Raw genomic sequence first — 24,518 nt, forward strand, 5'->3', positions numbered from 1 at the left:
CTTACAGTCTTTTCTGACAGAGCAGTCTGCTATTCTTATACAGGGTTTGGGAAGAGTAGAGTTTAAGGTTTGGGGGACTTCCAGAGAATTAACTGGCTTGTCATCAGCTGAAACACCATGGTAATTTGGGTGAGACTGGTTGATTGGTTGGCACTCAAGGCATGTGTATCGGAGGGATTTTGTCCCCTCTTTAGGCTTTCTTTTAGAAGGGAGGAGCTGACATTGCTTGGTTGTTGAGTGAGGCCAGCGGGCATTGATCAATTACACACATTTAAAACTGGTTGTGGTGGCTTCTTGTTACCATGGCATCATAGTTGTGTCCCCCCCCACCCTAAGTTTGAGGTGACTGACTAGATGTTTTCTATTTAAAAGTTGTTTCTATCAGCTGTGTTCAAAATGAAAGCGATTTCATATTCTGTAATTATAGATTTCTTGTTGAAATTTGGGTCAAGAAGAATTGTTCAATAATTGCTTTCAGGAAGATCCTTCTTTTTTGGTGTTAAATTTTTTTTTTTAAGATTTTTTGTTTATTTATTCGACAGAGATAGAGACAGCCAGCGAGAGAGGGAACACAAGCAGGGGGAGTGGGAGAGGAAGAAGCAGGCTCATAGCGGAGGAGCCTGATGTGGGGCTCGATCCCGTAACGCTGGGATCACGCCCTGAGCTGAAGGCAGACGCTTAACCGCTGTGCCACCCAGGCGCCCCTTTTGGTGTTAAATTTTAACTAGGAGAGTTATATGTGTAACAGTTTTAAAACAATAATTGCTCGCTTTGTTTGTGTTTTCAGTGCTCTTAGGGGCTCATGTTCAATTCCTAAATTGATAATCTCCTGTGGGAAATTTCAGTCTTTTTGTAAATTTATGTAGCTATTTGCTAATAATATTCTCTTGCATGCATTTAGTCCGTGAAAAGGTAATTATAAGTTTCTGTTGGTAAATCTAACTTTTTATATTAGGATTAAATAGTAGGCTGAAAGTATACAAAACTTACCAAATCATATTCTTTAAGAAAATTAAAAAAAATTTTTTTATTTATTTGTGAGAGAGAAGGAGAGAGCAGGAGCAGGAGGGAGGGGCAAAGGGAGAGGGAGAAGCTCAGCAGGGAACCTGATGCAGGGCTAGATCCCAGGCCCTGGAGATTATGACCTGAGCTGAAGGCAGAGGCTTAACCGACCGAGCCACCCAGGCACCCCCAAATCATTTTCTTTTCAAACAAAATTAATCAGGTTATTGCAATTTTTGAGTGGTATATAATGGCATATGAGTATTTTTGAATTTTCTCCGATTTATTGAGGTATAATTGACAGATAACTGTGTAAGTGTAAGGTATACCTGTATTAATTTAATATACTTTTATATTGTAAAATGATAATAGTGTTAATAACTCTGTCACCTCACATAATTATCATTTCTTTTTTAGCAACTCTCTTAGCAACTTCCCAATGTATCATAGAGTATTGTTAATTGTAATCAGCATTCTGTACTTTAGACCCTCAGAACTTAGTAGTCCTATAACAGGAAGTTTGTACCCTTTGGCCCACCACCAGTCTGTAAATTTGTTTTTTTGAAGATCCCACTGTAAGTCAGATCATACAGTATCTGTCTTTCTGTGTGACTTATTTCACTTTGCATAATTCCCTCCAGGTTCATTTATGTTGTCACAAATGGCAGGGTTTCCCTCTTTTTTGTGGCTAAAAATATTCCCTTGTAAATACATACCACATTTTTTAAATCCCCGGATCCATTGATGGACACTTAGGTTGTTTCCGTGTCTTGGCTACTATAAATAATGCTGCAGTAATCATAGGCGTGCAGATACCTCTTTGAGAAATGATTTCGTTTTCGTCAGATACGTTCCCAGAAATGGGATTACTGGATCATATGATAGTTCCATTTTTAGTTTTTTGAGGAACCTCCACACTGTTTTGCCGAGCGGCTGTACCAGTTTACAGTCCCATAATGGTGTACAAGGATTCCCTTTTCTGTAAAACGTTGCCAGTGGTATCTCTTGTCTTTTTGATGAAAGCCACTTTAACAGGTATGAGGTGATGGGTATATCATTGTGGTTTTGATTTGGGTTTCCCTGATGAATAGTGATGTTGAGCCCCTTTTTTGGTACCGTTGGCCTTTTGAATATCTTCTGAGGAAAGATGCCTGTTAAGGTGCTTGGCCCAGTTTTTAATTGAATTATTTGTTTTTTGCTGTCAGATTATATGAATTCCTTATATATTTTAGATATTAACCATTTTTCAGATTCATGGCTTGCAAATATTTCCATTCATTCTGTAAGTTGCCTTTTCATGATATTACTTGTTTCTTTTTTGTTTTTTAGATGTTATTTAAATTCAAGTTAGTTAACATATATTGTATTATTGGTTTCAGGGGTAGACTTTAGTGATTCATCACTTGCATGCAACACCCAGTGCTCATCACAAGTGCCCTCCCTAGTGCCCATCACCCAGTTACACCATCTTCCCACCCATCTCCCCTCCGGCAACCCTCAGTTTGTTTCCCATAGTTAAGAGTCCCTCATGGTTTGTCTCCCCTTCTAATTTCTTTCCATTCAGTTTTCCCTCGCTTCCCCTATGATCCTCTGTGCTGTTTCTTATATTCCACAGATGAGTGAAACCATATGATAATTGCCTCTCCCTGACTGACTTATTTCACTCAGCATAATCCCCTCCAGTTCCATTCACGTCGATGCAAATGGTAAGATTTCATCCTTTCTGATGGCTGAGTAATACCCCATTATATATATATATGCACCATATCGTCTTTATCCATTCATCTGTTGAAGGGCATCTCGGCTCCTTCCACAGTTTGGCTCTTGTGGACATTGCTGCTGTGATACTTTGGTACCCACTGTATTGAGAGTGTTTATCATGAAAAGATGTTGAATTTTGTCAAATGCTTGTTCTGCACATATTGAGATGATCATATAATTTTTTTCATTATATTAATGTGTATCAAACTTACTGATTTGATTTGATTTCTGAAGGATAATTTTGCTCAGTATGGTATTCTTGGTTGGCAGTTCTTTTCTTTCAGCATTTTGAATATGTAATCCCTCTGTCTCCTGGCCTGTAAGGTTTCTGCTGAGAAATTGCTAATAGCCTTATGAGGGTTTACTTGTAGGTGACAAGCTTCTTTTCTCTTGCTGCTTTTAAGATTCTCTCTTTGGTTTTGATTTTTGACAGTTTTATTATAATGTGTTTGGGAGAATATCTCTTTAAGTTGAGTTTGTTTGTTGACGTGTGAGCTTCATAAACTTAGATGTCCAAATGTTTCCCCAGGTTTGAGTGTTCTCACCCATGACTTCTTGAAGCTTTATGTCTTTTTTTCCCCTCTCTCCTCCTTCTGGAACTGCAATAATTTACACATTGTTTCTTTTAGTGGTATTCCATAATCACGTAGGCTTTTCTCACTCTTTTTCATTCTGTTTTTCTTTGTTCTCCACTGATTGGATCATTTGAAAGTTAAAATTTGAAAATTGTAAATTCACAGATTTTGGGGGGATCCATTTTCCTGTCAGTGGTTTCTGTTGTTTTTTTTTCATTTCCTTCCCTATATTATTCAGCTTCAGAATTTTTGTTTAGTTCTTTTTTACTATTTCCAGGTCTTTTTAAAAAAAAGATTTTATTTATTTATTAGAGAGCGGGAAAGAGAGCAAGTCAGGGGAGGGACAGAGAGAGGGAGTGAGAATCTCTAGCAGACCCGGGGCTGGATCCCAAGCCCCTGAGATCATGACCTGAGCCGAAACCAAGAGTCAGACACTTAACCGACCGAGGCATCCAGGCGCCCTTCCAACTCTTTATTAAACTTCTCCTTTTGTTCATATAGTGTTCTTCTCATTTTATTGAACTGGCTTTTTATTCTTAAGATTTTATTTATTTATTTATTTATTTATTTATTTATTTATTTATTTATTTATTTTGGAGAGAGCATGTGTGTGAGCGGGGCAAGGGGGAGTTGCAGAGGGAGAGGGACAAGCAGAATCTGCTTAACTGACTGAGCCACCCAGGCACCCCTGAGTTGGCTTTTTGTATTTTCTTGTAGCTCATTGAGTTTCCTTAAAACTGCCATTTTGAATTCTTTTTTAGATATACATTGCAGATCTCCATGTGTTTGAGATCGATTACTGGAAGATTATTGTGATCCTTTGGTGGTGTCATATTTCCTTGACTTTTTATATTCTTTGAAGTTTTGCATTGCTGTCTTTGCATTTGAAGTAGTCTTTAATGATTACCTTTCCAGTGTGTCCAAACCTGATTTTTTTCTTTTTTTTTTTCCTCCGGTGGTGTGCTGAAACTTTTCTGCAGGAAATCTGGTTTTCCAGAAAACCTCTCTCATCCATGGGTGATTATCTAAGACAGTGTTTTCCAGGGGCTCCCAGATGTAGCTGAGAGGAAGGGGCTGAAGCCAATTTATGGGCTATTGCTAGTTCCACAGCTGGGAATGTAGTGAGTGTGCCTGTTATCCGATGCATGGTAGGCAAGACTTTTTCTAGGTCCCTTGGTATATGGTGCTTGATTCCACAGCTCCTACAAAGAGGTCCATAGTAGTTTTGTCCCCACAAATGATGTTGTGTTATAATTGTATATTTATCTGTCTTTGAAGCAAGGGATGTATATTTCCTTATAAATGGTTGGACTTCATAACTGTTCTGTGAATTAATAAATGAATTGATGGGGCGCCTGGGTGGCTTAGTCGTTAAGCCTCTGCCTTCGGCTCAGGGCGTGATCCCGGGGTTGTGATATCGAGCCCCGCATTAGGCTCCTCTACGGGAAGCCTGCTTCTTCCTCTCCCACTCCCCCTGCTTGTGTTCCCTCTCTCGCTGGCTGTCTCTCTCTCTCTCTCTCTCTGTCAAATAAATAAATAAATAAATCTTTAAAAAAATAAATGAATTGAGACGGGTAACAGGATTTTACAAAAAATTGTTTTTTTTTATTCGCTATGGTAACATTATTAGAAAACATTAGCTTGGGGCACCTGGGTAGCTCAGTCTAAGATTAAGTGTCTGCCTTCAGCTCAGGTCATGATCTCAGGGTCCTGGGATTGAGCCCCAAGTCAGGCTCTGTGCTCGGTGGGGAGTCTGCTTCTCCCTCTGCCTGCCGTTCCCCCTGCTTGTGCTCATGCTCTCTCTCTCTCTCTCAAATAAATAAATAAATAAATAAAATCTTTTTTAAAAATGGCTTTTTAATGGCTACTTTAACTGGATTTTTTAAAGTAGTGATCTTCGTTTGAGTATAAAGGAAGCAAGGAAAGATGAAAATGAAAAATGGACATCAGAAGAATCTCTGATTACACCCCGCTTTGAGAAGTTTGACTCCCCGACTTATTGTCCACTACAAGTGAATGACGACAGCCCTTTAAGTGAAATGGATCAGGATGAAGGAAGGGAAAATCTGTAAATTATTTCCCTCTGAAGGAATTCTAGCAGTGATTACTTTTTAAGGAAATAAAACACTGTAGTGTCGGTACAGGCTAAGGCAAGAAATACTCAAGTATATCAGACACACTGCTTGATAGGTTAAGATGAGGACAAGTGACTTTGACAAGGAGCAGTTAGTAGTCACCATGGAAGCTGCACTGTAATGAATAAGTATAAACACTCCTTAGAGAATTTTTACGGGGAAAGGTAACAGAGAAATGGATGATAACTGAAAAAGAATGTGGAATTCATGGGGATTTTCTTTCTTTTTTCATTTTAAGATGGGAGCTTTTAGAGTATGTTTGTATGCTGCTGGAAATGATCCAATAGAGATAGACATGGTTATTTAATTTAATTTTGTTGACATTTCCAAATGTTAGAAAGCTTATTGATTGTATTACATTATCTTTTAAAGATTATAGTAATTGTCCTTAGTACTCCTATTCATGTAGTTTTGGGGCAAGAAGTTGTTTATTCAGAACTGGTTCCACAGTGAAGTATTCTCATATAATCGAATGTGCAGATATTATCATTCATAGATTTGAAAAAATATATATAATAGTAAATATGCAAACACTTAGGCCATTCTGAATAGAACTAATCATTCCTTGATGATTTCAGATATTCGGTGCCTTTGACAGTATCATGAATAGCTATGATTTTGTTAGGGACTTTGAAGTATCTGTTTATATTAAGTTAATGTTTGCTTAGATCTGGGGAAAGGGGAAAGCTTTTATTTATTTACAATTGCAAAATAAACTATTAATCTATCATAGATTATTACTTTTGGATAAAGTTCCAAATTACAAAAGCTGTGGTTCCTGTACCAACAGTGTCATTGACACATATTGTGTGCTCAGTGTGTGTTCGTGAATAAACATTTGAATGAATAAATGAATGCCCATTGATGAACTTCTTTAGAAGAAGCAAATCTTTAGTTTATTGAAAGTAGATTTTAAATATGGCCTAGTATGACGTCTTTTTATTTAAAAAAAATGTGTAAGATTCAGAAATTATTATTTATACTTAGAGGTAGGAATGGAATAATAATAGATTCATTTGCTATCATATTACTTAGAAACACTTAAATATTACTCTCACCACATATTGTAAAACACATGCTTTGAAGGCAGATATCCTGGATTTGAATTCTGGGTCTACTCCTGACCAGCTGTATGGGCTTGGGGAAGTTCCTTATTTCTGTGCCTCCTTTTCTTCCTGTGTAAAATACCTAATATAATTACCTACGTTTATAAGATTGTTGTGAGGCTTAAAATACCTAGAGACGTAGTGAAGTGTTCATAATAATGCATAGTAGCTGCACAGTAAATCCTCAAAACACTACTATCATGATTATTAAGAAAGGGTTTCTTTCATATAAGAATTTAGTTTGAACCCTGCAAATAGGTTTTAGAGCCAGTAAAAGCTTGTTTTTATTGAAAATGCTAACAAAAAAGTGTGGTATATTTCTTTGTATCAAATAATGTAAGTAACATTATGATTTTCCCTTGCTCTTTGTCAATTTGATCTTAATGTTTTGTTAATATTATTAATAATATGTTTAGATATGATTTAGATATTCTTTGTATTTTAAGTATTTAATGTTTGCCTGAAAAGAATTGGTTTTTTTCTTTTTAGACCTGCAAAGAAAACATCTAAGGAAAAGAAAGAGGTAAAAAAATATATATATATATAATTTTATTTCATTTATTAATTTTTTAATTTTTACTTTATTGTATTATTTTGATAAATAATATTTATCAGAAATATTATTCCATGGTAAAAAATTACTTTAGGGAAGGTATAGTGACAAAATAGAGGAATTTCTATTTGTTGTGAAAATGTTATTCAGAAACACTAGTTATTGATAAAGGTTGTTTTGAGAAAAATCAGTTCTTTGAAAAAGTACCTATGTTTTTGCTTTTATAAGAAGATGGGTATTTATCATCTCTCTACACTTAGTATATTTTATAAATATTTGGGGGACATTTTGAAATTATTATTTATTTGTAGATCAAAAAGCAAATTAATTTTACAGATGACCTTGATGACTTAACCCCATTATCTGGAACAGCTTCAGAGGATTGCAAGCTGCCTTGCTTTGATTTTAGGAGTTGCATGTTGCTAATTGAACAACTTGGCATGGATTGTAAAGGTAGGACCGTGGTATAAATATAAAGCCTTTATATGTATATTACGGTAGTAATATGTGCACATCTTGTCTAGTGCTGTACCACACAACACTGATCTGTTATAGAGCTACTCATCTCACAAATATGTTTTTCATGAAGACAGAGAACTGCTGAGTACTCTCAGCCAAAGAGCTATAATTTCCACTATACTTTTCGTCATGAAAATGGCACACCCGATGTGTTTGTTGACTCTGCTTCTCTTCTATGCCTTCACCCAAGGTCAGGTTACCAGTATTTTTCTCCTAGGATACTGAAATAACCTCAGGACGGTTTTCCCTGTCATTCCACCTCCCAGAATCTTGGTCTACGCTGCAACCATAATCATATATTTTTAAAAATTTATATTTTGTCACGTTACCCCCTTGCTTAAAGCTTAGCTTTTACTTCTCATTGCTCTAGCGTGAAACACCACGGTCCTCAGCTTCATCTTGTACTGTTTCATATCCTTCTTTCCATCTGTGTCTCAGCCACTAGTTTGGATGATATTTCCTATAATAGAGCTTCCTCCCCACCCCCATAGATTTAGTTAGGTAACTGCACGTATATGAAGTGTATAATTTGATAGTTTTGACATATGTATACTCCTGTGAAACCATAACCGTGATTCAGGCAGTTAATATATCTATCACCCGTAAGTCTCATGTTTCGTTATATCCCCTTATTACGAAACTACCAAATTGCTTTGTAAAGTAGTTGCACCATTTTCCATTCCCACCAGCAGTGTATGGGAGTTCTAATTTCTCCCTGTATATTCATGAACACTTAATATTGTCAGTTTTTTAAATCTTAGCCATTCTGGTGGGCATGCAGTATATATATCATTACGGTTTTAGTATGCATTGCCCTAATAAGATAATGTTGAGCATATTTTTATGTGCTTATTTGCCATCTGTGTATTTTCTTTGAACTGTCCAAATTCTTTGTCATTTTAAAAATTAGGTTGTTTTCTGATTTGTTGAGTTTTGAGAATTCTTTGTTTATTCCAGATATAGTTTATCACCTATTTTTTGGCAAAGATTTTCTCCCAGCCTGTGACTTTTCATTCTCTCAACAGTGTCTTTTGAAGAGCAGTTTTCCTTTTTGGTGAAGTCCAGTTTATGCATTTGTTCTTTTATGGATTCTTGCCTTCGGTGTTCCTATCTAAGAAATCTTTGCCTAGCACAAGGTCAGAGGATTTCTCTCATGCTTTCTTTTAGAAGTTTTGTAGTTTAAAAGCAAAGCTTCATAGTTTTAGTCTTAACGTTTAGATCTGTGATCCATTTTGTATTCTTTTTTTTTTAAAAGATTTTATTTATTTACTTGACAGAGAGAGAGGACAAGCAGGGGGAACAGCAGACTGAGGGTGAGGGAGAAGCAGGCTCCCCACTGCATGGAGATCTGGACATGGGACTCGATCCCAGGACCCTGGGATCATGACCTGAGCTGAAGGCAGACGCTTAACTGACTGAGCCACCCAGGCGCCCCCATTTTGTATTCTTTTTTATTTATGATGCAGAGTATGGATCCAGGTTCATTCTTTTTGCGTATGGATATCCAGTTGTCCTAGCACCGTTTGTTGAAAAGGCTGTATTGTCTTTACTTCATGCCATTTGCATCTTCGTCAGGATCAGTTGACCATATATGTGTGGGTTTATTTACGGACTCTTCTCTGTCCCATTGATCTCTTTAGCCTTCATTACACCAATATCATGCTGTTTTAATTACTACCAGTTTATAATAATTTTTGAAATCAGGTGGTTAGGGTTAGTCCTCCAGTTTTGTTCTCTCTCAGGGCTCTTTTGCTATTCTAGGTCCTTTGTGTTTCCACATGAATTACATTTATTTATTTTATCCACATGCATTGTAGAATCCACTTGTCATTTTCTAAGAGAAAAAACTCTGGTGGTCTTCTGAAAATCAGGTTTGGATTATGTTGAATCTACAGATTAATTTTAACAATACTGAATTTTTCAACCCTGAACAGAGTATATCTCTCCATTTATATAAGTCTTCTTAAATTTTCTTGGTAATAGTTTATAGTTTTTTGTGTCTAGGTCTTTCTATCTTTTATGATATTACCTGTGATTATTTTTTATTTTTCAATGCAGTTTTAATTTTTAATTAATAATTAAAATTAATTTTTAATTTAAATTTTAAATTTTGATTGTTTATTCCTAATGAATAGAAATACAGTTGATTTTTTATAATGATTCTATATCCTCCAAACTTGATGAGTTCATTTACTAGTTCTAGAAGCTTTTTAAAAAATTCTGTCAGATTTTCTACATAACCAAAAGTTATCAGACTTGTTTTTGACTACTATTTTACTAATTTCTTAAGGTGGAGCCAAAGGTCATCAATATGAGAGTATTCTTCTTTTTTAATACATACATTCAGTGTTATAAATGTTCATATGAGTGCTGCTATAGCAGGATTCCAGAAATTCTAATATGTTATGTGTTCCTTTTCATTCAGTTCAGAATACTTTCTAATTTCTTTTTTCATTACTTCTTTGAGCCAGAGGTTATTTAAGGATTTTATTTATTTGAGAGAGAGAGAGACAGCATGAGCTTGGCGGGGGGGTGGGGAGAAGACTCCCCTCTGAGCAGGGAGCCCAATGTGGGGCTTGATCCCAGGACCCTGAGATCATGACCTGAGCTGAAGACAGATGCTTAATCAACTGAGCCACCCAGGCACTCTGACCCAGGGATTATTTAGATATGTATTAATTAGTTTGCAAATATTCAAGTATTTTCCAGAGCTATTTTTATTCTTGATTTCTAATTTGATTTCTCTGTGGTTACAGAACGCACTTTTATGACTTAGTCCTTTTGACTTACCCCTCTCATTACAATTTATTTTGTGACCCAAAATATAGTCTCTTTTGTTAAATGTTCTATGGAAACTTGAGAAGAATGGTGGTGTTCAAGTCTACATTCTTGCTGATTTTCTGCCTGTTGAAATCTCAGAGTATAATTGTGAATTTGCCTGTTTCTCTGCAATTCTGTCGATTTTTGCTTTATGTATTTTGAACCTATTAATAGACGTGTAAACATTTAGGTTTGTTATGCTTCTTTCAGTTGACCCTTTAATCATTATAAAATGACCTTATTTATTGCTGCTAATGTTTTTTGCTTTGCTACCTATTTTGTCTGGTATTAATATAGCCACTTAGGCTCAGCCTTCTTTTGTCAAGTGTTAGTGTGGTCTATCATATTTCTGGCCTTCTAACAAATTTGTGTTAAAGTTCATTTTTTGTTATAGGTGGCATATAATTAGGTCTTCCTTTTTTTTTTTTAAGACTTTATTTATTTATTTATTTATTTATTTATTTATTTGAGAGAGAGAGACAGCCAGCAAGAGAGGGAATACAGGCAGGGGGAGTGGGAGAGGAAGAAGCAGGCTCCCAGCAGAGGAGCCTGATGCGGGGCTCGATCCCAGGACTCCGGGATCACGCCCTGAGCCGAAGGCAGATGCTTAGGACTGAGCCACCCAGGTGCCCCTAGGTCTTCCTTTTTTATCCATTTTGAGAATCTGCCTTTTAATTGAGGCTTTTAGACCATTTTCATTTCATGTGATTGTTAATGTAGTTGAATTGAATCTGTGGGCATGTTGTTTGACTTCCATTTGTCCTTTCTGCTGTTTGTTCCCATTCTCTTCTTTTTCTACTTTCTTTTAGATTAATCAAGTAATTTCTATGATTTAGTTTTATTCACGTGTGTGTGTGTGTGTGTGTGTGTGTGTATGTATTTTGCTTACTCACTATAACTCTTTAGTTTTGCTATTTTAGTGATTAGGGTTTAAAGTATATGATTTAAGCATCACAATCCACCTTCAAGTAATGTTTTACCACATCATATGCAGTTTAAGAAAATTATAATAGTTAACTTCCATTTCTTCTCTCCTAGTCAGATCCTTCTGGATCTGTGGGAGTATAGTTTTCATTAAGTTTAGAAAGGTTTTGGTCATTTTTCTTTTTTTTTTTTAAGATTTTATTCATTTATTTGAGAGAGAGAAAATGCACAAGCAGGGGGAGGGGCAGAAAGAGACGGAGATTTGCCACTAAGTAGGGAGTCCGATATGGGGCTTGATCCCAGGACCCTGAGATCATGACCTGAGCTGAAGGCAGACAGACACCCACCGACTAAGCCACCGAGGTGCCCCAGACATTTTTTGTTCAAATATTTTTTTCTGGTTCCTTTCCTCTGCCTCTTTGAGGAATTGTAGATTAGCCACTTGAAGTTTTCTCACAGTTTTCTGAGGTCAATTGCAGTCTTTTATTTTGTGATGTCTAATATGTGTTTATTCCTATCCAGTGTATTTTTCATGTCTGACATAATTTACATCTCTGTAAGTTGTATTTGGTTTTTTAAAAATAGCTTCTATGCCTCTACTTACCTTTTTATGCTTTCTTTTGAGATATAGCTAAGTTGATTACAAACAGTTTGTCCCTTTCCAGTCCTATTCTTATGAATTGTTAGGTGAATCCAGAGTAGTGCTCAGCCTAGAGCTCATTGTTCCCCACCGCTGAGGCAAGACCTACTACTGTATTCATTGTGCTACAGGTTATGAGTTTTCCCAGCATGGCTAATGGGAATCGATACTATCCCTGGTGCTGTGTGAGCACCAGCGGAGCCCTCTGCAGATCTCTAGAGTTCTTTCTTTGTTCTGCTTTCTTCTCGCCGGTGTTTTGACCTCTGATCTCTATCTGCCTTGGTTTCACCGGATTCTCAGTTCCGTCATCTCAACTCAGGGAATCTGGTGGAGTCTATCTCAGTTTTTTCGCCTGTGTCATGGTCGGTGGAAATTCTCCCAAGGCAGTGAGTTCGGGTATGTGTTAGGCTAACTTCTTTTGTTTTCAGGGATCATTGTCCTTCATTGACTGAAGTCTTTTGTCTTGAAAATAATTTGAAAATGTATTTTATCTTTTTGTGTTTGGCTTGTTTCAGGTAGGAAGGTAAATCAGTACCTGTTACTCCATCTTGGCCAGAAGCAGATTGCAATGGAACTTTGGCACATGCTGTAGGCTGTCTTGAATGCTCTTCTTCTTCCTTTGCTCACTTGCTTCCTGCTCCTCCTTCATTTCTCAGAATAGTTCTCTCTTCCTCGGGGAATCTTCCCTTCCCAGGGTAGATCACGTTATGTTATGTGATCCTAGAACTCCGTTTCCTTATAGGAACTATCTGAATTTGTAATTGTCGTTTTATTTGTCTTTCCCTTTCACTAGACGTGAAGCTAAATAAGAGCCAGGGATCTTATCTGTTTAATCTGCAGAGCTTAGTATAATATCTTTTTGTTTTTTAAGATTTTTTTATTTGAGAGAGGGAGAGTGCACAAGCTGGGGGAGGGGCAGAGGCAGAGGAGAAGGGAGAAGCAGACTCCCCGCTGAGTAGGAAGCCCAATGCAGGGCTTGATCCCAGGAACCTGAGATCATGACCTGAGCTGAAGGCAGATGCTTAACCGACTGAGCCACCCAGGTGCCCGTATAATATCTTTTATATTGAACTCATTCAATATATATTTGTTTAATGTATGAATGAGTGAATGTGAAAGCACACAGTCCTTTATATGCAAAAAGTACTCATATTTTTTTTCTTTTTTTTTAAGATTTAAGTAATTTATTTCAGAGAGAGCATGAGCGGGGGGAGGGGGGTGAGAGAAGAACAGAGGGGGAGGGAGGGGGCGTGGAAAGAATCTCAAGCAGACTGCGTGCTGAGTGAAGAACCCCATGCGGGGCTCAATCCCAGGACTCTGAGATTATGACCTCAGCCGATACCTGACTCGGATGTTTAACCAATTGAGCCATCCAGGCGCCCTATATATTCTGTTTCTGTTTTTTCTCTGATGTAGATTCTGTTAATTTATTAAAAATTCGGAATGCGGTTTGTTCGTTTGAAAGATTATTAGAACTTAAAAATGATCACTGTGAGCAACTTACAAGAAAAAATAAAGAATTGGAAGATTCGGTTAATGGTCTACAAAAGGAGCTATCACAAACAAAAGAAATTAAATTGCAGTTGGAGCAGCAAAAAGTGGAATGGGAACAAGAACGCTGCAGTTTGAGGTATGACGTCTTGGTTTCAAGGAAGTATTTGAACTTTTATTTTTTTATTATTTTAAATAGGCTCCACACCCAGTGTGGGGCTTGAACTCACAGCCATGAGATCAAGAGTTGCATGCTCTCCCGACTGAGCCAGACAGGCACCCCTTGAGCTATTGACTTTTATACTACAGATATGTAGGAGAAGTTTTGTAGTTGCTAACTTACCTTCTAGGATTTTATAGGGAAGAAAATGTCTTTAGTATTGTGAAGTATGGGATTCTTCTGAATAATACAGCAAGTTCTTAACGGTGAATACTTCTACAAATAATTTAATGTATATTCCAAATCATAATTTTAATGACCATATAGAAGTCCATCATATGGAAACCTCATTATTTAACAAATTGAATTTTGGTCGGTTTTCGTTTTTCTATACTTTAATTAAAGCTGTAAGGAATGTCTCTTATATAAATCTGTTTCTACATTTCTGGTTAACGTACTTGGAATACATTCTTCAATATAGTATTGGTTACTTAAAGTATAAAAATTTTTAAAGAATGTCTTCGATCCTATTTTTAAATTGTTCTCAGGGAAGTTTATATTAATTCGTATGCCCGTGAACAGAGTATAACATGGCCATTTTTCTCAAGACAGAAAAATGTTTAAAAATTTATTCAGTTTTAAACATACGCAGCGATTAAAAAGTAACATGGAAAATGATTACTGCTCAAGTTGCTCAACATCTCTCTTATATGTAGGTAAAATTAATTCAAAAGTCTGTGCTGCAAGCACATATTACTCTTTATTGTTTACTTAATTAATATGGATCCTGTGTTGGTCTAGAAGGGGTTTTCAAATGATTTATAAAGTGGATAATAGGGGTTCCTGGGTGGCTCAGTTGGTTAAGTGTCTACCTTCGGCTCAGTTCATGATCCCAGGGTCCTGGGATCGAGCCCCATGTCCAGATCTCTGCTCGGCGGGGAGCCTGCTTTTCTCTGTCCCTCTGCCTGCCACTCCACCTGCTTGTGCTCTCTCTCTCTGTGTCAAATAAATAAAATCTTTAAAAAAATAAAATGAATAATAATCAACAAGGTCAACTGAGAGTATTGCAGAAGAAGAAACATAAAATGTATAGGGCAACAGATATTAGACTCCCTAGCCTAGTCCTGGATCACAGTAATCTGCAGGGGTATGTTGTGCAAATGACATCTGCAGATTCTGTCTTACACTGCAAATTATTTTTAGAGGTACCTGTGATGTTTTGTGAAGTAGAAATCTACTTCTAGTGAATTTATAAACAGCAATTTCTCTTTTTAATTAGTAACTAAATTATTCTAATGGAAGAGTAATTATGACTATGCGAGAAACGATAATTTTCAATTCTAACTTTCTTGAATAATTTCAAAATTTCTTTCCCTACAATATCTACCAGAGTTATTGACTAAAGCTTACTACTAAACTGCATAATGCTTTCTCATGGCTTCTTTTCAACTCTGTGTATCTTTTGGAAGAGATTGAAGTGAGAAATTAAAACCATGAGCCCTAGAAAGGAAAAAATTAAGAACATAGAAATTTCGGGGTGCCTGGGTGGCTCAGTCGTTAAGCGTCTGCCTTCGGCTTAGGGCGTGATCCCAGCATTCAGGGATCAAGCCCCCCATCAGGCTCCTCCACTGGGAGCCTGTTTCTTCCTCTCCCACTCCCCCTGCTTGTGTTCCCTCTCTCGCTGGCTGTCTCTCTGTCAAATAGATAAATAAAATCTTAAAAAAAAAAAAAAAAGAACATAGAAATTTCATTTGGACAGTAAACCAATATGGAACCAGATCATGAAATGAACTTTTTATTGCTTACAAAACAAATTTTAAAATAAGTCCATTTATTTGCAGGTTTTCCTTCAAAAGGGAAAAAGAAAAAAGAAGAAATACTGATATGTTATATGAAAAAAATAAGGAGCAATTAAAAAGAACAGTACAGCAGTATAATAAAGAAGCTGAACTGAAACAACAGCTTGAAGTTACTCTTCGGACACAGGATGAGGAATTGAGGAGTGTAAGAAATAATTTGAATCAGGTACATCTTTGATAAAAATTGTGTATTTCCATCAATATTATTTATAATATCCCTTTGATTTAATGTATATTATTTAGATATAAAATAGATAAAAAATTCAGTTTTATCCTAATAGGAACTATGATATTTATAGCTAAAATTAATAGCTTATTGGAATCCTTGGCTTCTCATATATGCTGTATGTATATTTTCTGAGTTAAGGGATGGAAAGTAAATTGAGATAAATGTGAATGCTGGCTCTTTTTTTTTTAAGATTTTATTTATTTTTAGAGAGAGAGCATGAGCAGGGGAAGAAGTAGAGGGGGAGGGAGAGGGAGGGAAAAGAATCTCAAGCCGACACTGCGCTAAGTGCAGAGCCCAACGTGGGGTTGGATCTTACAACCCTGAGATCATGACTTGAGCCAAAACCAAGAATAGGACACTGAACCAACTGAGCCACCCAGGCACCTCAGTTTTGGATTTTTTATGTGAAAATGCAGGCTAAATCACCTTGAGACTATGATGGAACTAGTTAAATGTTTTGTAAAGAAATTTTATTTCACATACTGTATGTACCTGTATTTTTACTCTATGACAAATTTAGCTGTCATTTAAATTAAAATTGGAGTTATTCATGAGCAGGATAAAAATCCTGTCTTTACAAAGGCTACTTCTTTTGAACATTTTTTTTAAGTTCTCTTAAGCTTTTGACTTTCTTTTTTAATGGTGTGATCCAAAATCCTAGTGAGAATAGGTCTCTAGGTTGTAGAAGAACAAAACGACACAAGAAACACCTTTCTCAAGAACAGAATGCCAGAATATTACAAGACGGAATTCTAAACCATCACCTTTGCAAACAAAAGGAGCTAGAAAAGGCCGATAAGAAAATGCATTCTGGGGGAGGGGGGTGGGGTAATGGGATAGACCGGTGATGGGTAGTAAGGACGGCACCTATTGCATGGTGCACTGGGTGTTATACGCAACTAATGAATCATCGAGCTTTACATCGGAAACCGGGGATGTACTGTATGGTGACTAACATAATATAATAAAAAATCATTAATTAAAAAAAAATAGAGCCAAAAAAAAAAAAAAAAGAAAATGCATTCTGGGGTATTTTCTTTAGTCATTTTGAAGTACATGTGTGTATGTATTTGTATGTATACATATCTTATTTTCTGAAATACTATTTTTTCTCCATGTATGCATATATATATATTTTAAAAACCAACAGTGTAGATCATGGAAAGTATAGAGGATTTTTAAAGCATATATATATATATATATATATATATATATATATATATAAAGCATATAAATATATATATATATATATAAAGCATATAAATATATATATATATATAAAGCATATAAATATATATATATATATATATATACATACACACACACACACACACACACACATATGGGGGACATAAGGGGCAGTGACATTTCTGGTCCAGTGGCTAAAGTAATAGTCTCAATTTAAATGCATTTGTCTGCAAGCGTCAAATAGTGACATTCATAATGTCCTCATCCAATGGAGAGGCTTTTATTATTTTCCATAAGAATTGATGAGCTTTCCATAAGCTCAAAACTATTGCTACTGACAACATATGTTTCAGTTTTGGGGCAGTTACTTCATCACCTCTGTATTAATAGAGAGTTTAGCTTAACGCTTCCACTGACGAACAGGAGGAAAAGTGTAGCCTGTTCAGAGACTTTCTTTTGGATGTTAGTGTCCTACTTTTGAGAAAAGTAGCAATTTGCTCCAAGTGGTATCCTATTTTATTACAAGGTGCTTTTGAAACAATCATATGCTAATGATAATTAATTGATGAGTATTTTATTCCTAATAAAACAGCTCAGTGTATTTCCCCCCATTTTGTATTTCTTACCATTTTAAACATCATGAAGAGGAAATAAAATTTATTGCAGCAGCAAATAATCTGATGATTTTTCTAAGAGCTGTATACATTTTACCTTATTTACCACCAGTATTTTGAAATATAAGGCTCCTTTTTTTTTTTTTAAAGATTTTATTTATTTATTTGACAGAGATAGAGACAGCCAGCGAGAGAGGGAACACAAGCAGGGGGAGTGGGAGAGGAAGAAGCAGGCTCATAGCGGAGGAGCCTGATGTGGGGCTCGATCCTGCAACGCCGGGATCACGCCCTGAGCCGAAGGCAGACGCTCAACCGCTGTGCCACCCAGGCGCCCCTAAGGCTCCTTTTGTATTGATGATTTCCACTAGAGAAGAACTGCAGTTTGGTGCAAGAGCACTAGTAGTGGAGTAAGAAGACCTGAGGAAAGTCCTGCAGCTCACTTACTATTTTTAACCTCTCCATTCTAGAATTGTGATAACTAAAAATGGTCATTGAAGTATGTAGAAGTGTGTATAGTGCAGTGCCTGGATTTGTCGGTTGTCAGTAGATGCAATTCTTATAACTGACTATAGAAATGTTAGAAAACTGGAATTCTGTGGAATATTGTCAGGAAAAAAGAATTTTAGGAAATTTAATCTGTCCAAACATATGCAGAGCTAAGGATTTTACTGTGGGGTGGCTGTGTTAGATATCAGACTGTAAACTCAATGTTTAGTGTCGTCAGATTTATTAATCTTTTATTTCAAGCTTTCTGGGTTTGTTGTAAATCAGAGAGAGGCCTTTCAATTGTGAGATTCTTAAAAATTTTGTCGTGGTTTCTTTTTTCCTCTCATGTATTCATTTTTTTCAATTAAATTTTTGAACCTTTGGGAATTTAGGCTTGTATAAAGTTTGAGGTTTGGACCCAACTTTATTTCTTTCCCGTTGGATATCCACTTACTGCAACCTGTTCGTTGTATAAACATAGGTTATTCTTTAATTTCAGAGAACATCATGATAATGTCATTTTATTGAGTTCCAGCTAAAAGTCTCCTTTGTTTCACTTAGATTTTTAATAGTCATGGAAAAGAAAAAGGTCTGTTGCATAAAAACCACAGGTGTCAGGATCAACTTGCCATGCTAAGACTGGAAATAGGCACTATAAACAATCAAAACCGGGAAAAAGAAAAGAAGTACTGTGAAGACATTGCAATTATAAAAGAGAAAAATGCCAGCCTTCAAAAGACCATAAAACTGACCGAGGAAACATTAAGAAAAACAATATTCCTGTATAGTGGACAGATTAATGCTCTGACCGCTGAGAATACAATGCTAAAGTCAAAATCGGAGGGCAAGGAGGAAAATAAGGAAAGACTGGATGCAAAAGTTGAATCATGCCGAGCTAGACTAGCTAGTGCTATACAGGATCGTGATCAAATTCAGACATCAAAGAGAGACCTAGAACTTCCTTTCCAGAGAGCAAAAGATGAATGTGTTCCTGTGCAGGAGAAATTGAATTTCGATGTGTCTAACCTGAAAGATAACAATGAGCTGCCTTCTCAGAATCTTTCGAAAGGTGAAGGTCAACTCAATACTTTAGAAATTGAGCTCCGTCACCCAAGAGATGCCCTCAGAGAAAACACTTTGGTTTTAGAACGTGTACAGGGAGACCTAAGTCACACACAGTGTCAGAAAAAGGAAATTGAACACAAGCATCGAAATGAACAAGATAAAGTGAATAAATACGTTGGACAGCAGGAATCCTTAGAAGAGAGATTATCTCAACTACAAAGTGAAAATACGCTGCTTCAACAGCAACTAGATGATGCTTACAACAAAGCTGCCAGTAAAGAAAAGATAGAAATTAATATCCAAGACCAGGTTCAGGATATTCTAGAAAAATTTCAGGCTGAAAGTGAAAAACAAGGTCTTATGTTGGAAGAAAGAAATGAAGAGTTAATGAATGAATTTAATCTTTTAAAAAAAAGAATTTATTAGTATGAAAAGGAGAAAGTAGAGAGAGAAGTATCCAGAAAGATAAATATTTTTCAAGCTTCCTGAGAGAAAATTCAAAGTAATATTTGATTATGAATTATTATCATTATTTTCTTTTTTAGAGAGAAAGAGTGCACCTGCACATGAATGGGGGTGGGGCAAAGGGAGAGGAAGAGAGAAACCCAAGAGGGCTCCACATTGGAGGACTCCTCCTCAGGACCCTGAGATCATGACCTGAATGATTATGGCTGAATTTTGAATCTAGTTGAATATAAAAAATATATAGACTATAAGCCAGGGTTAACTTGTATCTAGCAAATAAAAATTAGACTTGAGAAGTGCTTTAATCTGAATAAAATTGTTGTGCCATCTATGAAAGTTTAAGAGGTTAAGTTATGATTGCTGATAGATAGTAGGCTAATATTAATAATTTAGTTTTATACTGCTAAAATAATACTTTTAATCTTTGTCATCACATTTTAATACCATGATGAACAGATAAATGGAAATGCACATACCTAAAATGGGCATTTTGAAATTGAGATTCAGTTAAGTGGATTAACTTGACAGTTAACTCCTGACTTCCCACATGAACTGAGATGCTGTGTCTCAGTACTTTTCCTTTGGTAGCTCTTTATAAATTTTAGGTTGGCATAACTTTATTTTTACTTACATAAATTTGAAGTTTTAGTCTGAAATCATGTATTCTTATGACCTTTTACCTCTTTGAAGGCACTTACTTTTCATTAAATCATAATTTGGGACAACTGTGGTGAGCTTTAGCAAAACTGTGTTTGATTTAATCTTCCCAGTGCTATTTATAATTTTTTAAAGCAATTTTACACGTAATTTGGTCATTTCAGAGCACAATTACTATGATCTGGGCATAAGTTTGTCCAATACAAAGAGAACTATATCTCTGTAATTCGTTAATTTGGCATTGGATCTCCATTTTCAGATTAATGAGGGATGGCAGGATTCTTGTGTAGCAGAAATGGAGGTCAGGGAGGGAGGTGCAAGCCAGGTTATCTAGGGCCTTGAAAGCCATTAGAATGACTTCCCTTTTGTCCCGAGATAGTAATCTATTAGAAGGATTTGAGCAGAGGATTGAATATGTGAGGAACTTTGACATTAATTGAAGCCTCTAATAAAAAAGAGGGAAAACATATCATAATGTAGAATTTACCACTGCTAGTCCCACCTATATACCCATTTCTTTTTGAGACTTCAGTAGGTTGGGAAGCTTTCCAAATTCATCAACAAGGAATGGGTAGTGGGGCTGAATTAATTATCTAAGTAACATAATACTGACTGGGCAAGATGATAACACCTTTTTGTGTCTTTAACCAAATTCAGTAAACAGCAATGTGTACATATTAGAAAAAGAAGGTGAATTGACATATGTGGCGATATTTTTCAAAGGACGTATGTTAGAGTTACATATTATTAACACAACTTAAGAGTAAGATGACTTATAAAATCAGTAGCAGAAATGTCTTATTAGGTAGCTATGACACAGCTTCAACTAGAACTGGCTGATACCCTAAAAAAACAATCTATGTCAGAGGCATCACTAGAGGTTACATCACGTTGTCATATTAATTTAGAAGATGAGGCACAGGATTTAAAGGAGAAATTAAGTCACATCAGAAGTCAAGTATGTAGTAAATGGAACATGTTAATGGTTAATCTGTAGCTGATTAAATAATATAAAATGTTTTAGGATGCTGATTTCCACGGACCACTTTCTTTTGTATTTTCATTATAGTTGATTTAGTATAATTTTAGTATCTTCGCAGTGCACTTATTTCTTAAACTTTGACTTTCATTCTGCTGTTTGTATTATACATTTTTTCTTATACTATTTACGCTTACGGAAGTTGAGACTTAACGCATCATTCCTCACAGAAATTGAGGGACTTTTTTTTCTTCCAAACCGTTTTTTTTTTAAAGATTTATTTATTTATTTGAGAGAGAGAGAGCACATGCACATGCACACGTGTGCCTGAGTGAGGGGAGAGGAGAGGGAGAGGGAGAGAGTCTGAGGCAGACTCCCTGACCAGCGCAGAGCCCCATGCCAGCTTGATTCTGTGACCCATGAGATCATGACCTGAGCTGAAATCATGAGTTGGATGCTTAACCAACTGAGCCACCCAGGTGCCCTAAACACTGTTTTTTAATGATATCTCTGGTGCCATGATGAGGTGAGCCATATAAAATCAGAAGATAGTGTTTAATGGAATGTTTCAGAGAATTCTTATTTCTCATCCTCACTTTTATGAATGGATAGAGAATCTGTACTGATTTCAGGATAACTTGTACAGAAAAGTCATTTCACAAACCAGTTGAACTTAGGCATTTCCTTCATTTTTGTTTCCTTTCAGATACATTGTAAATGCATAGAAATATTCAGATCATGTATAGTATATACACCCCAAAGAGAGAATTAAGAAAATTATCTAGGTCCTGCCTTTAGATTTGTTTAAAGCCTTATTGAGGTAAAATACACATACCATACAATTCACCCATTTAACATGTGTAGTTCATGGTTTCTGAATATATTCATAGAGTTGTGCAATATCACTGCCATCAAGTAGAACATTTTCATCACCCTGAAAAGAAATCCTTAGCCCTTGCCCCGAGCCTCAGGCAACCACCAGCTACTTCCGGCCTCTATAGAGTTGCCTGTTCTGAATATTTCACATAAAGAGGATCACACAGTGTGCGGTCCTTTTTGAGTAGCTTCTTTGACTTAATGTTTTCAGGGTTCATCTGTGTTATAGCATATGTCAGTGCTCCATTTCTTTTTATTGTCAAACGTGCTCCATTGTGGGCTAAAACCCTGTTCATTCATCGCTTGATGCACCTTTGGGTTGTTTGCACTTTTTCGCCATTAATAATGCTGCTGTGAGCGTTCATTTAGTTATTGTCTGGACATCCATTTTTATTTCCCTGCCATCAGATTTTATCCTCTGAGGGAATTGGGATGATTTCACCATCTCTCAGGCTTTTACTCATGCTGTCCTTTCTGTCCTTTTAGGTTCCCTTCCTCTTGCCTAATCCTACACTATTGAGACCTGGCTCATAGTCTCTCATTCTCCATGGAGCTCTCTCCGACTATTCTAATTCCCACTGACCTTACTCTCTTCACACTTGTCATTTAGTCTGTGCAGAACAATTTAGTCCTTCGTTTTACATTGTTTTTATTTTTCTCATGCGAGATGATTTTGTCTAAGTATGCATTTATCTAAGTGGGAAAATATGGGTTATGTATGGTACCTATCCTTGTATAAATTGAAAATATTTTAACTTAAAAGTTTTTAGGATAAAATTAAGTGCTTTATACCATATCAATAATTTCTTATTGAAGACATTGACATAACAAAGCTTTTATTTTCTAAATGTATTTTAAGCAATTAAATGTAAAATTGAAAGCATTTAATCTGACAGAGGAGAAGTGTTCAATCAAATGGTTGTCCCCCTCCCCCCCAACTATGGAAAAACAGCCTAAATTTGCTTTTCTTCATTTTGCAGGCAGAACTGAGATTTACAGCTTTTAACACTTTACCAACTATAAAGCTCTGGGGACAGCTTTTCTTTTTTCTTTCTTTTTTTCCTTCCTTTTTTAGAGTTAGTTTGTTTGTTTATGTAATTTCTACACCCATGTGGGGCTTGAACTCATGACTCCAAGGTCAAGAGTTGCATGTTCTTCTGACTGAGCCAGCCAGGCGCCCCTGGGGACAGCTTTTCTGATATGCCATATAGCATGTAGCCTTAATCTATTCATCAGAGTACTTGCTAAAGCAGTGTAACTTAAACAGTTGCTAAAATAAACAATATAAACATGAAATGATTTGGGAACATTGATTTAGCAAGAGTCCATTATTTCCACATCAGGGGCTTTCCCTTGCCTCTGATGGTCATGTAAATTATTTATTACTCAGTCTAGGAGGTACTATTGGCACTGTAGTCCATGAGCATTGTCCACTGAGTAGTACAGAGAGGGAGTAAGTTAAAATAATTATAAGTGGAAAAAAAGTACTGTTGGCTGGTGGAATTGGTGCAAGTTTTTTGAAGTACTGAGGATATATTCTGGGCCTCGTGCTCCCCATTTGCTGCCACTTTCAGTGATACAAAGAACGATTCAGTATAACTTGTAGATGAGACCACTTTTGTGGTCTCATCTGCCTAAAATATCAAATATGATTAGAACATAACATGCAGCAACAATAATAATGCTAATTGCAGACACTTAGAATTTGGTGTGTGCTACATCCCCTTCTAAAGAGTTCATGCATATTTCCTAATTTAATCTTCCCAACATCCCAGTGTGGTAGATACTATTATTTTCTTCATTTCACAGAAGAAGAAACTGAGACACAGAAATTTTAAGTAATTTGTTCCAGGTCACACAGCTAATAATACCCAGTGGTGTTGGGAATTCGGACCGTAGGCATTCTGGTTCCTACGAAGATACTGCCTCTCATACTATTCCGTGAAATACCTGGTTGTCACTGAAAGCAGCATGTTAGCTTCTATAATCACTGGAATAGCCGTGGTCATTCACATACATGAATGTTTACAATTATAGTTGATGTGGTGCTTGGAATACAAAAATAGAAATGTTTCCCATAAGGTTATTTTCTGTCTTTCCCCCTTTGACCAATATGTACATTTGTAGGTTTAGCTGATAAAATAAAATTTAAAAACATGAAAAGTGTTACGTTTTAGCACTAGAGAAGTCAGTAAACTTTTCTGTAAGGAGTTTGTAAATATTTTATTTTAACATTTTATTTATTTATTTGAGAGAGAGAGAGAGAACAAGCGGTGGGGAAGGGCAGAGGGAGAGAGAAGCAGACTCCCTGTAAATATTTGAGGCTTTGTAGGCCATAGGTCTCTGTTGCAGCAGCTCAACTCTGCTGTAGTCATGAATCAGTATGTAGAGGAGAGTGTGGTTGTGTCCAATAA

General features: G+C 36.3%; 1 protein-coding gene across 1 annotated transcript in view; it reads left to right on the top strand.

Annotated features, from left to right (window-relative positions):
* The window catches only part of LOC125280907 (ankyrin repeat domain-containing protein 26-like), a 414,415-nt gene that overhangs the window by 347,347 nt on the left and 42,550 nt on the right, over positions 1-24,518 (top strand). Inside the window, exons 59-62 of the mRNA XM_057304708.1 lie at positions 7,069-7,102; positions 7,444-7,585; positions 13,452-13,665; positions 15,528-15,711. Of these exons, the coding sequence (XP_057160691.1) occupies positions 7,069-7,102; positions 7,444-7,585; positions 13,452-13,665; positions 15,528-15,711 (574 nt within the window). The remainder of the gene's footprint in view (positions 1-7,068; positions 7,103-7,443; positions 7,586-13,451; positions 13,666-15,527; positions 15,712-24,518) is intronic.

Source organism: Ursus arctos, unplaced genomic scaffold, assembly GCF_023065955.2.
Source record: "Ursus arctos isolate Adak ecotype North America unplaced genomic scaffold, UrsArc2.0 scaffold_30, whole genome shotgun sequence".
Taxonomy (NCBI): domain Eukaryota; kingdom Metazoa; phylum Chordata; class Mammalia; order Carnivora; family Ursidae; genus Ursus; species Ursus arctos.